The sequence below is a fragment of the Aptenodytes forsteri genome, unplaced genomic scaffold, assembly GCF_000699145.1.
Source record: "Aptenodytes forsteri isolate BGI_AS27 unplaced genomic scaffold, ASM69914v1 Scaffold54, whole genome shotgun sequence".
In the NCBI taxonomy this organism is placed as follows: Eukaryota; Metazoa; Chordata; class Aves; order Sphenisciformes; family Spheniscidae; genus Aptenodytes; species Aptenodytes forsteri.
Genome location: NW_008796044.1, coordinates 9,031,128 through 9,043,711, shown reverse-complemented (window position 1 = coordinate 9,043,711; position 12,584 = coordinate 9,031,128). Strand labels below are relative to the sequence as shown.

General features: G+C 45.0%; 2 protein-coding genes across 2 annotated transcripts in view; one reads left to right on the top strand and one right to left on the bottom strand.

Annotated features, from left to right (window-relative positions):
* Window positions 1-442: 442 nt before the first annotated feature.
* Window positions 443-9,402, top strand: KIF20A (kinesin family member 20A). The gene is made up of 18 exons (XM_009285753.1): window positions 443-601; window positions 1,088-1,177; window positions 1,309-1,428; window positions 1,896-2,034; window positions 2,125-2,312; window positions 2,400-2,544; window positions 3,283-3,483; window positions 3,736-3,847; window positions 3,947-4,018; window positions 4,611-4,754; window positions 4,836-5,001; window positions 5,255-5,416; window positions 6,113-6,252; window positions 6,346-6,448; window positions 7,113-7,320; window positions 7,714-7,805; window positions 8,105-8,242; window positions 8,751-9,402. The coding sequence occupies exons 1-18, from the start codon at window positions 443-445 to the stop codon at window positions 9,003-9,005; spliced, it is 2,634 nt and encodes an 877-aa protein (XP_009284028.1). The 3' UTR covers window positions 9,006-9,402.
* SFXN1 (sideroflexin 1) overlaps window positions 9,143-12,584 on the bottom strand; it is a 28,730-nt gene continuing 25,288 nt past the window's right edge. The window contains exons 9-11 of the mRNA XM_009285755.1: window positions 11,612-11,661; window positions 10,913-10,960; window positions 9,143-9,460 (exon numbers count right to left, since the gene is read on the bottom strand). Of these exons, the coding sequence (XP_009284030.1) occupies window positions 9,364-9,460; window positions 10,913-10,960; window positions 11,612-11,661 (195 nt within the window). The 3' untranslated portion in view covers window positions 9,143-9,363. The remainder of the gene's footprint in view (window positions 9,461-10,912; window positions 10,961-11,611; window positions 11,662-12,584) is intronic.

The following is a 12,584-nucleotide window of genomic DNA, read 5'->3' as shown; positions in this document are numbered from 1 at the left end:
GGGGTGTCCGTGTGTTGTGGGGGGCGGCCTGCGTGGAGCTCTGTGTGCGGTTTGCGTGTGTGGGGTCCTGCGTGGTGGTCTGTGTACGTGTTATGTCTGTTGGGTCCCACGTGGTGGTGGGGGTGTGTGTGGGGGGGTCCCTTACGCGGTGGTCTCTGTGCGTGTGGAGGGGTCCCTGTGGTGGGGGTGCGCGTAGGTGGTGTGTTTGGGGTCTTGTGTGGTGGTGGGGGGTGTGCGTGCATTTGCAGCGGCATCCTGCGTGTCAGCGTGCGTGTGGAGGGTTCCGTGTGGCAGTCTGTGTTTGTGGGGAACGGATGGATCCGGTAGCGGTGGCAGACTGCATGTAGTGGGGTATATGCGTGGGGAGCAAAGCTTGGACTCCCAGAAGACTGCTGTAACATCACCCTATCCTCACTGTGCCCCTTTTTCTCCAGGAGCCGTAATGGCGCAAGCACTTGCCTCCCCGGGGCTGTTCTCTGATGAGGATGTTGGAGCTTCCCCTGTTCTTGAATCCACAGCAGCAGGGTTTGGGGCTGATGTGCGCAAGGACCTGCTGTCGGAGTTCTCCGCTATCTCTCCAAACCTGGAGGGCTCCCAGCAGGTGAGGTTGAAGCTCTTCTGTCACAAACAGGGCAGTGTTTTGACTTGTGGCTGCGGTGTCTCTGCACAAAGGTGTTGCGATGCGGAGCCAAGAGACTCTTCACAGGAGGCTAGAAAAAATCGTTGCACTGGGGGGAGCAGTTCCTGTTATGAGCAGTGTACTATGAAGGGCACAGTCAGTAAGTACCTCTTAACAGGATGCCTCTTAGTGTGGTGCTTGGTCCGGGGGCTGGTTTTGCTGTCAGGTCTTCAGGTTGTTGGTCTGATTCGCTAGATAAACAAAAGAAATGCTAGTGTGCCTGGAAATGCCTAAGAAAGCTTCTGGTATTGCTGGGGGCTTTGGGACCAGAGAAGTGTCCATTAGTTACTGAGCACTAGTCAGAGTAGCCACACGTGTGTTCCGTGTTCTGGTTCCTGTTAGTGTTCTGATGGATGGTTGTGTACTGCCTCTCTGGCTACCATGTTTAACCTGTGCTGATTTCTGTAGGCTGCAGCTGAAGACAATAATGGAAAATTAAAGGTGTATCTGAGAGTTCGACCTCTGAAATCTATGGAAGTGGAAAAAGGGGAAGACCAGGTGAGACACTGAATGAAGTAGTCTCTGAGCTGGATGCCTGTGTGCCTGCTGGGAGATGCTATTATCCTTTGCTGTCTATGCTAGGGCTTCTTGGAAGCCATTCCGATGATGGGGCTTTATGTGTTCTTTAGGGCTGTGTCTGCATTGAGAATTCAGAGACCCTTCTTCTAAAAGCCCCTAAGGACTCCTTCACCATGCGGATCACAGAACGTGGAGTGGGACAAGCAGCACATAGATTCTCTTTCACCCAGGTAGGTAACTGGGACAAACAATCCATCTGGAAGTTTTTCAAGCTTAAACCAGCCTTACAGCTTGAAAAGCTGGCTTACTAATACACGCTGATTCCAATGCACTGCGTGAACTACATAGTCTCATACAATCCTCTCTACTTAAGTTTGTTTCTGTTGCTGTTTCCTTAGTTTTTCTCTTTTTAAGCTGATCCTGACAACTTTTTTGGCAGCAAATGCCAAACTCTTGTTTTGTTCACAAGGCTCTAAACACACTAGAGGCTGTAATGATATCAGATGTTACTGGATTAAACGAGTGACCAGCTTGCTTTTGTAGGCAGATTGGACTGGAATTACTGGTGGGTCTGTTGCTCGTGATGTGGGGCTAGCGGAGGGAACAAGGGACTACGCAATATCACTTGAACAACCATCAGCAGTCAAAAGATAGGAAAGATCTACATGAGGCCATTTTTCATGTGTCTTGTCTGCAGATCTTTGGACCAGATGTGGGGCAGAAATTGTTCTTTGATGAGACAATGAAGCAGGTGGTAAAGGATGTACTGAATGGGCAGAACTGGCTGGTTTACACCTATGGCATCACCAATTCAGGGAAGACTCACACTATTCAGGGTAAGGAAAGCACTACGTGTTAGTAGCCTGTTGAGGGGGGTTGTCTGCTTCTACACGTGAATCCTCAGCTTGCTGCTGTTCTTGCTCCAGGCAGCAACAAAGATGGGGGGATTCTGCCTCGCTCCTTAGCGGTCATCTTCAACAGTGTGGGGGACAGGCTGTACCGAGCCATGGATCTGAAGCCTTCCCTCTCCAATGAGGTGATCTGGCTGGACAGCAGGCAGGTGCGACAGGAAGAGACCAAGAAGCAGACCATGCTGCAGGGGGGTCTGTTGGAGGTAAGCATGTGGCTTCTAGGAGGTTTATTAATAGGGAAAGGATGGTGTCATACTACATACATGCTCACGTTCTTTGTTTCCTTCCAGGAGGAGCTGTTAACGCCGCTGAAGAGGAGCCATAGTGCTGAATCTCAGCTCCAGGCCACCACCAGTGGCAGTTTTGACAGCGGAGTTGCTGGCCTCTCTTCATCTAGCCAGCTCACCAACCATTCAGACGTCAGCCAGACAGAAGGCATGTCTGGACGCCTATTGTCTGCTACCTACTGCTTGTTGTTGGAGGATGGGGGAAGAAAGGGTGATGGCTATTTGGGTGCTGTGTTGTGGGTAAGGGAGCAAAGGTGGTGTAGTCTCACAATTTTCCCTTTGAAAGATAAGGATGTCGGGGCTGAAGAACTTTGTACGTATGTCTTGCCAACATATGAAGAACTCACCACTGCATAATAACTCAAGCCTTGTGAAATGAAAAGTTACTTGATACCCACTTACTTCATTCGAGGGATATGGTTATTGAGCAGCTGAATGCTGTGCAACGGGGATAGCTGAAGGCAGGGTGCTAAAGTGACATGTTGCACTGAGCACTTGTGCACAGACTTTCAAACCTAGGAACTACTAGCTCATTAGGTATCCAGAAGCATGGAGCAACTGAGGTAACAAGGACTAAAACTTCACTTATACTGGGAAGAGTTCATGTTTGAAATATCCTACAGTTCTGGAGTCAAGATCAAGTGTATAAAAAGTCCTTACACACAAAAGAGGATACTGTTGAAGGGCTCTTAGGCTGTCTGACTGGGGACAGGCATTAGTGTAGGTCCAAATGGGAGGAGGTACATAGAATAGATTTGAGTCAGGGGTAGTGTTCCTGTTGAAGAAAGGTATCTCAGTCTATAGCTACATCATTCAGGTTGGACCCATGAAAAGCTGCAATCCTGATTTTTTTACTTTTTTTTCCCCTTCTTTATCTTTTCCCCAGAACTGGGCCCTCGCTGGGCTGACTTGGATCGCATTTCACTCACCAACAAAGGAGACGTGCAGTTCTCCATCTGGGTCTCCTTCTTTGAGATTTACAATGAGTTAATCTATGACTTGTTAGAACCTGCTTTACCTGGCCAGAACCGCAAGAGGCAGACACTGCGGCTCTGTGAAGACCAGACTGGCAACCCCTACGTGAAAGGTAGATGTACCTGAAAGATATTTTTAGTGGCCTGCTAGGGAGACTTGAGGACTGAGTGGGTGGGTGGCTTAGCAGTGATGTGTTGGGGAGCACGATGGCCTCTATGGCCTCTCAGAGGTCTCAGATGTCTGGATGACGGGAATGTTAAGTTTGTTAATGTCAAGGAAATGCAATGGTGAAGTTGGGGCTGAGATAATTAAGTTTTCTGCCAGTCTCCTAACTGCCTTGCCCGATGCGTGCCTGCTTTTCCAGATCTGAACTGGATCAATGTCCGGGATGCTGATGAGGCCTGGAAGCTCCTGAAACTGGGTCGGAAAAACCAGAGTTTTGCTAGCACCCACATGAACCAGAACTCCAGTCGCAGGTCTGATGGGGGAGGGGGGTTGTTTAGGCAGACGTACAATTCTGAGGGGCTTTTAAAGGTTGCATTTCCCTCCTAAAATATCTGCATGTTTCTTTACAGTCACAGTGTCTTCTCCATTCGGATTCTGCACTTGCAAAGAGGTGGCAGTGAAACTGTTCCAAAAATCAGCGAGTAAGTTTCACGCTCTCTAGGATTTGGGGGTGTTCTCTCTGGATTCAACTTTCCTGTCTCTTTTGTTGTGGATCTGGGGTATGGGAAGTATCTTGAGGAACGTCTTGTTGAAAGTACTTGGAAGGAGTAAATGTTCCCACTCTTAAGTCTTGGAACTGACTGAGGCGTTTGTGAGGAGTACTGCAAAGTACAACTTGAGGTGGTTCTCGGGCTTTTTGAATGAAGGTAAATGTGAGTAACCCTGCCCTTGCAGCAGGGCTGATCTGAGTGCTGCCGATGCCTGTTCCTGGGATGTAGTTATCTGGAAATGGGTTGTCTCAGTACCGGGAAGCGGCTGTCCCGAGGACTGGCAAAGCATCTTTGAACTTGACACCGCAAAGCTCATGTTGGTGTTATCTCGTGTAACCCCTACACTTAGGGTAGGCCTTTCTGTCCAGCAGTAGCCCATACACCCCGAAAGAGCTTTCTGTGCCCTTATGGGGAAGCTGGGAAGGTGAGCAGGGTAGGTGATCGCAGGGTGTCTGAATTGTAAACCTGCCTAGAACAGGACAAACCTAGTAGGTCATGTGAATATCACCTGCGTTTTCTTCAGGTTATCGCTGTGTGACCTTGCGGGGTCAGAGCGCTGCAAAGACCAGAAAAGTGGGGACCGAATGAAAGAAGCAAACAACATCAATACCTCCCTCCACACACTGGGTCGCTGCATTGCTGCCCTGCGCCAGAACCAGCAGTCCAAGTGAGTATCCAGAACTCCATAGGGAGCGTGTGGGCAAGCTGTTTTGCTTTCCCGTGGGCTCACTCTTGTCTCTCCCCACAGATTGAAGCAGACTGTGGTTCCCTTCCGGGACAGCAAGCTAACCCGTGTGTTCCAGGGTTTTTTCACTGGACGTGGGCGCTCTTGCATGATTGTCAACATTAACCAGTGTGCATCTACGTATGATGAAACTCTGTATGTAGCCAAGTTCTCAGCCATTGCCAGCCAGGTAAGTAGCACACACCGGGATCATGGCATGGTCAGGATACATCCTGCTTCTGTGGGAACGGGCCCCTTCCCATCACAGGGCAGGGGGAATGCTTGCAAGTCTTCCCTATGCTTCTCCAGTGGATTTTACCTTTACAGTATTTCCAGGTTCTGCTAAACTGAAAGGGTTGACAGGTTGCAGAGAAGTGCCGTGTTTACAGACTACGCAACTTCCAGGCTTTGCGGACTAGTAATGATGGCCTTTTCTCCTTCAGCTTGTTCAGGCGCCTCCCACAAAGCTGGGACTTCCGTCCATACAATCAATCATCAAAGAGCACAAGAGGCGAACCAGCCAGGGTCCAGAGGCAGCGGCAAAGGAAGAAGTGGAATCAGAAGACAGTGAGGATGAAGCAGATGTCTCCATGTATGAGAAGGAGGTGGGTTGTGATTTGTTTTACAGCCTTTATGGATAGAGGGGCAAGACCATGACTGTTAGCTTTGGCCTGGGAGGTGGGGCTGGAGCTCAGCACTGTACCAAGAGATGACAGAAAACCTCAGAAGGATATGGGACCCAGGAAATTGGGAATCCATGAGGAAAACATTTCACAGTTGGTCTAAATCTGAAGCACATGCTTAATTTGGAAACACTTTGTCATCTGTGGAATAGGGACAGTTAGAGCTCAGGTGCAGACCTATAATCCCTACTCTGCAAGGGATATCTAGAGATCAGAAAACAGGCAAAACAGATTGAGGAAAAATAATCAAACTTCCTAGGTACTCAAAGCGGGCAGCTGGAAATAGCTGAAAGATCAAGATGGAAGTCACATACCTACAGAGACTTGAGTTGTAACGTGTCAAGGTAACAAATGCAGCTGCAGCCCTGGGCAGTACAGTAGGGGAAGCTGCTCTGGAGATAGCTCCATCTGGAGTGCAGTGTTTAAGCCACCTCATGGGAGAGGAATTAAGAGCAAGCCCAGCAACTTCTCTTTCCAAGTGACTAAAAGAATCTGGAGCAATGTCAAATGGCGTTAAACCTAGATCGCCCCTGCCTACAGATAGGGGATCAGCAGGTTTACTCTAGGTCTTATTTCTGTTGTGCAGTGTGGGCAATGGAGTTTGTGTCCTTCTTGCAGGACTTGTTGCGTGTAGTGGAAGCTGCACGAGAACTGCTGGTGCAAGAGCGGCAGGAGAAGCTGCAGCTAGAAATGCGCCTCCGTGAGGAGATCTGCAATGAGATGCTGGAGCACATGCAACAGAAGGAGCAATGGTGCAGGTACAGCTTATGCTGATCTCCCTCCCTTTGTTCAGGGTGAGCTAGAGTACCACGAACTGCCAGACCCTGACATGTTGTTTGCTCTCTTTGTAGCCAACATGTGGATGCTCAGAAGGAGCTGCTGGAAGAACTGTACGAGGATAAACTGAATAACCTGAAGGAGTCGCTGACCGACTATTATCAGGAGGAGATCCAGGTTTGTTCAGGGCAATGAAATGACATCAGGAAAGTGGCAGTGGTTTGGGAGGTGACTCGGGGTACTTGAGTCCAGGAAGGTGACTTATGCAAACTGAAAGGAAAGATTTTGCTTTTTGTGGTATTTTTTGTGATGTTATTTGATAGCTTGACCCACAATTTTCGCTTCTTGTCTACTGCTTTATGTAGTTCACTAGGTTTTCTAATTTTCAGCCCTTAATCTGGAAGCTAATGTGCAACCATTCTGACTCCTACTTGTTCAACATGATTCTCTCCCTCCTTACTCTTACTGCCAGTGGCTTGCTTTGCACTCTTCAGATTAACACAAGTTCTGTGAATTTCTCTTCTTACTCTTAGCTGTGATGATGGGTATGGGCCTGTCTGTATTTTTCATGCTATGGCATTTGAGTGGCCTCTGGGACTTGTTGCAAACCTCTCTGAAGATGCCAACTCTCAAAAAATCCCTTGTCTTTAGAGGCTGTAAAAAAAGTGGTTTAGGCTCCCAGAAAATGGGTTCACTGTTTTCACTTGAAGGACATCAAAGGCTGGGTCCAACATGTGAAGTGTGTGATTGAGAGTGTCTCCCGGAAGAAAGACGTTGAAAGTTTCATAAAAGCCGTGTTAAGAAAATCTTGTTGAATATTTGAACAAACTTGCTTTCTAAGGAGCGTGATGAGAAGATTGAGGAACTCCAAGCTGCTCTGCAGGAGGCAAAACAAAAATTGGAGAGCCTGGATACCAAGCAAAAGGACTCGGGGCAAAGCTTGCGTCGATCAAAGCGAGTGGCTACCTCATGCAGTCTGCAACAGGAGCTGGTAGATACTAAAGCCAAACTGGAGCAATGTCAAATGGAGTTAAATACCGCAACAGCAGGTAAGGCAGTGATGTGGCGCTGGTTCTGAACTATGCCCAAGCAATCCTTGTAGAGGGTTAGAGATACTTTTTTCCAGTAGCGTACATTGGATTCAGACATCCTGAAACTACTATTCTGAGTTGTAGATGATAGGAATAATGTGCTGAATGGACAGGGTTTCACTTCATTTTCACATGAAAATGGACTTTGGGGCAGGATCATCTCCCTGTTCAAATTTTAAAGTCCCTTTGCGTAACTGAAAGGGAGAAGCCTGGAATGTTTGTGCCTGTCGACACAAACTCAAAGCTTTTCTCAGCTTGCCTGTGGCAGCTTGTCTCGAGGGAAGTCCTGACTTCAGAAAAACTGAAAGCTTATGTATGTACTGTTGCCCACTACTTCTTGTCTGTTTCTAGAGCTGCGCAAGTACCAGAAATTACTGGAGCCACCTCCCTCTGCCAAACCCATTACTGTGGATGTAGACAGGAAGCTGGAAGATGGACAGAAGGTAACTCCATCTCTGTTATGGAAAGGAACACTTGCAGGGCAAGGTGGTTGCCAGTTTAAACGGTGTTTGGAGCTGCTGTTTCCAGGTTTTTAAACTAATAGTTGAAATTGAAAATGGGTCTGTTGAAAACAAACCCTTACTAGAGATATGGAAGGTTGTGGTATCTGTGATCCTAGTGTGCCTCACTCAGATGGTGAGGGATCCTCCCTCAGTACTGCATGTCGGAATTACCCTCGAGTGGCTTTGTTTGCAGAGTAATGTCAAAGCTAGCTGTTGCATCAAATCTCTTTCTCTTGTAGAATGTCAGATTGCTGCGTTCAGAATTACAAAAACTTGGGGAGTCTCTTCAGTCTGCAGAGAGGGCGTGCTGCCACAGTACAAGTGCAGGGAAACTTCGAGAAGCCCTCTGTATGTGTGATGACATTCTGGCTAGACAGGTAATATGTCTGTTTTGTTGTGGGTTGCACAGGGGCATTTAGTCTATGCACTTTGCCATAATCGGCAGAATAACCTAGGTTCTTGCAGCTGCAAACAAAAATGACTTTTTCCTCTAGCCACATACTGTCTATTACATTAAGGGAGCTATATTGCTGATTTTTTCAATGGCTGAGTCAGACTGCATATTTAACTCTCCAAAGGAGACCCACATTGTTCCTGTTCAGTTAACTGACAGCCTGCACTTAAAGTAGGAGAATTCAGAGTTCTCATTTCCTTATCCACCTCACTCTATCACAGTTGCTATGGCAGCATGTTTGCAGCAGGATGGATTCAGCTTTTTCCCAGCCTTACTGTTCCTATTTTGTTACTGCACTGCTACGCTGTTGACAGTAGAAGCTTTTATGCATGGCCTTATTTAGCATACCAGTTAGTGAATTTTGGCAAAGGCAGTTTATCCTCTTCAGTTCATAGTAACCAGGGAGTTATGTATTGCCTTCCCTTTCTCAGGACCAAACACTGGCAGAACTGCAGAACAACATGATGCTGGTAAAACTAGACCTGCGGAAGAAAGCAGCTTGCATTGCTGAACAGTACCAGGCTCCTCCAACATCTACCTTAAAGAAACGGTTCTGTGCCAACAGGGAAAACCTACAACCTAATCAACCTCCTGGTAAAAAGCCCTTCCTGCACAACCTTCTGTCACGTTCAGCTACCCGCCCTGTTGCTGGCAGAGGGTGGCAACTTCGTTCAGTTGCTCTATGACTTTTCACAAAGAGATCCCTGCCCCGCTATTACTGGAAGAGGTGGCAAATCCAATATAATAGCATCTATTTTTCTTTGTGTGCTTGTTTATTGTTATTGTAGCTGCTTGAGAGCTTATGTAAACATTTTTGGATATGTATGGTTAAACTTTTAATTGATACCAAAGTGGACAAAATGACCTTTTGTAACTTAAACACTACAATGAGGAGAATCTTTAAATATAAAATAATGCGGCTGATCAAAGTTGTTTAACAAAAGGACAAGTTAAAAGTGAGTTCTCATCTTCAACTATGTTGGCACATGATTCAAAAATAAGTTCACAAGATCCTCCTTTGAAAGATATTTTCCCTTCCTTGAATCATAATCCTTTATTAAAGTATACACGTTCTAGTTCAGGGCTGTTTTCTCGGATCTTGGCTTGCAACTCTGGCTCCAAGCGTGTTACAGACATAGAACTAAGCAAAAGAAACAGTAAAATGGTTATATATAACAAGCACTTGAATGTAAAATAAGATGGACGATGCATCTGGTTAAACTTCCTGGATTGTGAAAAGAACTTTCAGATATTTTTTTAACCTCTTATGAAGGAATCATGCTTACAGGCCAGGGGCAAATGAATCCCTGCTTAAAAGGCAATAAGACAGTCTATAGAGTCAAGAAATGGCTGTTGCTACTACCATGAGGGTAGGAATCTACCTAGTTGCTTGAGGTTGTTGCTGGCAATAGAAACCTACCTTCCTAAAGGTGTTTTTATTAGATGTAATGTATTTGCCTATTTAACTGACTGCCTGATTTTATTCAGTTGAATAAAAGGTTTATTTTGGTAAGAGTAATCTCACAGTAAAGTGAATTAAGCTGCCAGGAGATTTAAACAGCTGCAATTTCTCAAATACAGTTTAAGGTCTAATCTTCCCGTGAAATGGAGAGCCCTGGTTAAAATCAAGAACTGTACCACACTTGCTGTGCTAGTTTGTAAAGTCGTCTCCAGGCAGCCTAGTGACACTTACTTACCACAATTCTCTACTCTATGCCAGGCAGGGAAACAGATGGTGTCTGCTTTGTTGTACTCAAACAATTGCATCAGGTGAGAATTAGGTATTGCTTTCTGGAAGTCAAAAGCTACTTTAGTTGCTCAATATTTTAACGGATTCAGCTCCAGCTTGCATTGTTTAAGCTACATTTGGCAGCTTGTCAAGTTTAGACAACCACTAATGATATGGGAGGGACACCTTAGTTGAATTTAAGACCCTGTTCATACTATGTACTGCAAATTGAGCTAAGTTTATTTGTAGGTAACCCATCCAGGTTTCATTATGATTTCAGCTATAATGAATATTGTTTCTAAGACAGTTTTCAGTACTGAGCTATTTGTGTATTGATGAAAAATTCTTTCTGGAAAAATATTAATCAAATTACAAATAAGCACGTATAGTCAAGTGCTGTTCTGTGTAACCAGAGGAGTTTCCAGATGAAAACAAAATGGGCTCTGACTGTATTTAATGAAGCCATAACCTTACTGGACATGAATATATTGTTTGGACCACATTTGCCTTTTTTATGAATCATTCCAGTGATTCCCAACTCTATTATCAAGCTCAAACTTCTCACTTTGAAAGAGCATGGTTAAACTACTCGCCCAAACCTCTTGTTTACTATCCCTATGCAGCTGCATCTCAAGCTGCTAGGAGTTTGTAAACAAATGAGCCCAATCCAACTATTATATATTATTGATGAGTAACATAGTTATTACTTTTCTGAATATTCTCATGTTTATCACACTTGTTATAAGGGAATTAAGACTGTATGCTCTAGGAGGCAATGACCACTTGTTTCTGTCTTGTTGCAGTACCTTGCATGCATCTGGGAGTGTAACATTAAAATAAGAATAATGTAACAGGAATACGTACCTTTTTTGAGGAAACAGTGCACAACACAGAGGTGTTGCAAACACAAGACTAGAGGAGACAAAAAAGGGTTTACAGTATTTAGGGTGCTAAAAGAAAATTCAAAACCCTTACGCACGGTCTTCCAGGCAGAAAGCTTTTTTTTGTATACAGTGAGGTAAAGCTCCATGAAGTGCTATGTAACCTTTATTTCTCACTGCATTATACCTTATGAAATTATTTACCTACTATGTAGTACTAAATGCATCAATACCATGCTTACAAATGTGTATAAAATTATCATTTGATGTCCTTTCAGTGTTTTGCATTGGTGTGCATGGCAACATAAAATGCTAGACAACAGCAAATGAAACTCTCAATTAACCAAATGTTCCAAGAATTCATCAACCTACAGGACTAGATTCCAATTATTGTTTATGGAGGTAGCAGCCAAAGCGTCTTTTGTAATCGAGCTGCTACATGCCTTTTTTGCCACTCCCTTTCTTTCTCCCTCCCTCTGCTTTTCTTGGCAGCTTCTTCATTACTAACGGCTTTTTTTTAATATGGTATTATCAGTTACAGATATGGAAGTGAAGTAATTGCTGTAGCCTCACTAACTCTCTCAACTTTTTTCTTTAAACAAAGCGCAAATATTGCTACTTCCTCCAAAAAACCTACAAGTATCTCTTAAAATAGCAGACACAACCCAAAGAAATCACTTACCAGAATCCGACTAATCCAACTTGAATGGGAGCACTCATCCAAGGGAATCTCTGTTAAAAATAAACCGCACACAGTGAGTATGGTATCTTTTCTCCCCTCTCTTCCCACCTTCCTGGAATTCTTGTATTGTAAGAGACAGACTGCAGCTAAAAGATGCTTGGACATGATGAAGGCAAAACAATTACCAGCATACCTTAAAGCTGAGCTCCAACTTGAGAGCCCCATCCCTTTGAAAAGTAAAAAGAAGATTCCCAGTGATATCAACGTACACTGTTATCCTGAGTAACTGTCCCTTAGAAACTACAATAGGTGGTTGACTGTTTTACTTATGACCTGGTCCCGAGTACATGGGCCACTGAGTCACACAAGCCCCCAGTAGCTAGCAACACAGCTGATGTTTGGAGTGGTGCTGCAGGTGCGAGGTGCTGCCACACCTCCTAAGGGCACAGTGAATTCTGCCCAGGCATCCCTAAGAAGAGCTAGGTCTGGTTACAGCTCCTATCTCTTCAGTGACATCAAATGGTTTTAACTTGCAACTGGAGATTTACTTTGTGAGCAACAGCAACTGCAGCCACCAACCATAAATAAGGGAGGTGTCAAGGAAAAATGTAAGTCTGCCTCTCAGCCCTTTCTCCTGTCTTATGATTTGCTTTGATGTGTAGGAACTTGCCCCTGTAGCACAGTCTGGCACATTCCAGTTCTGCAAGAGTTCACCTTTTATTAAAGGAAAAAAGGGTAGAAGAATTGGGGAAACAAGGCTGAGAAAGCAACACAACCTATGGATGCATTTTTAGCATATTCCTCATTACTATAACTTTTGCAGAACTTGAACATATGCCAAGAAATGTGATCATTTTCTTGTAGGCCTTTAAGTGATTTAGGAATCTACTGCCCCCCATGTTAGAATTTTAGTTGAAATTAATTGCTAATGAAATAAAACCAGACCTGTTTAAACAACACCGCTGCAATGGCC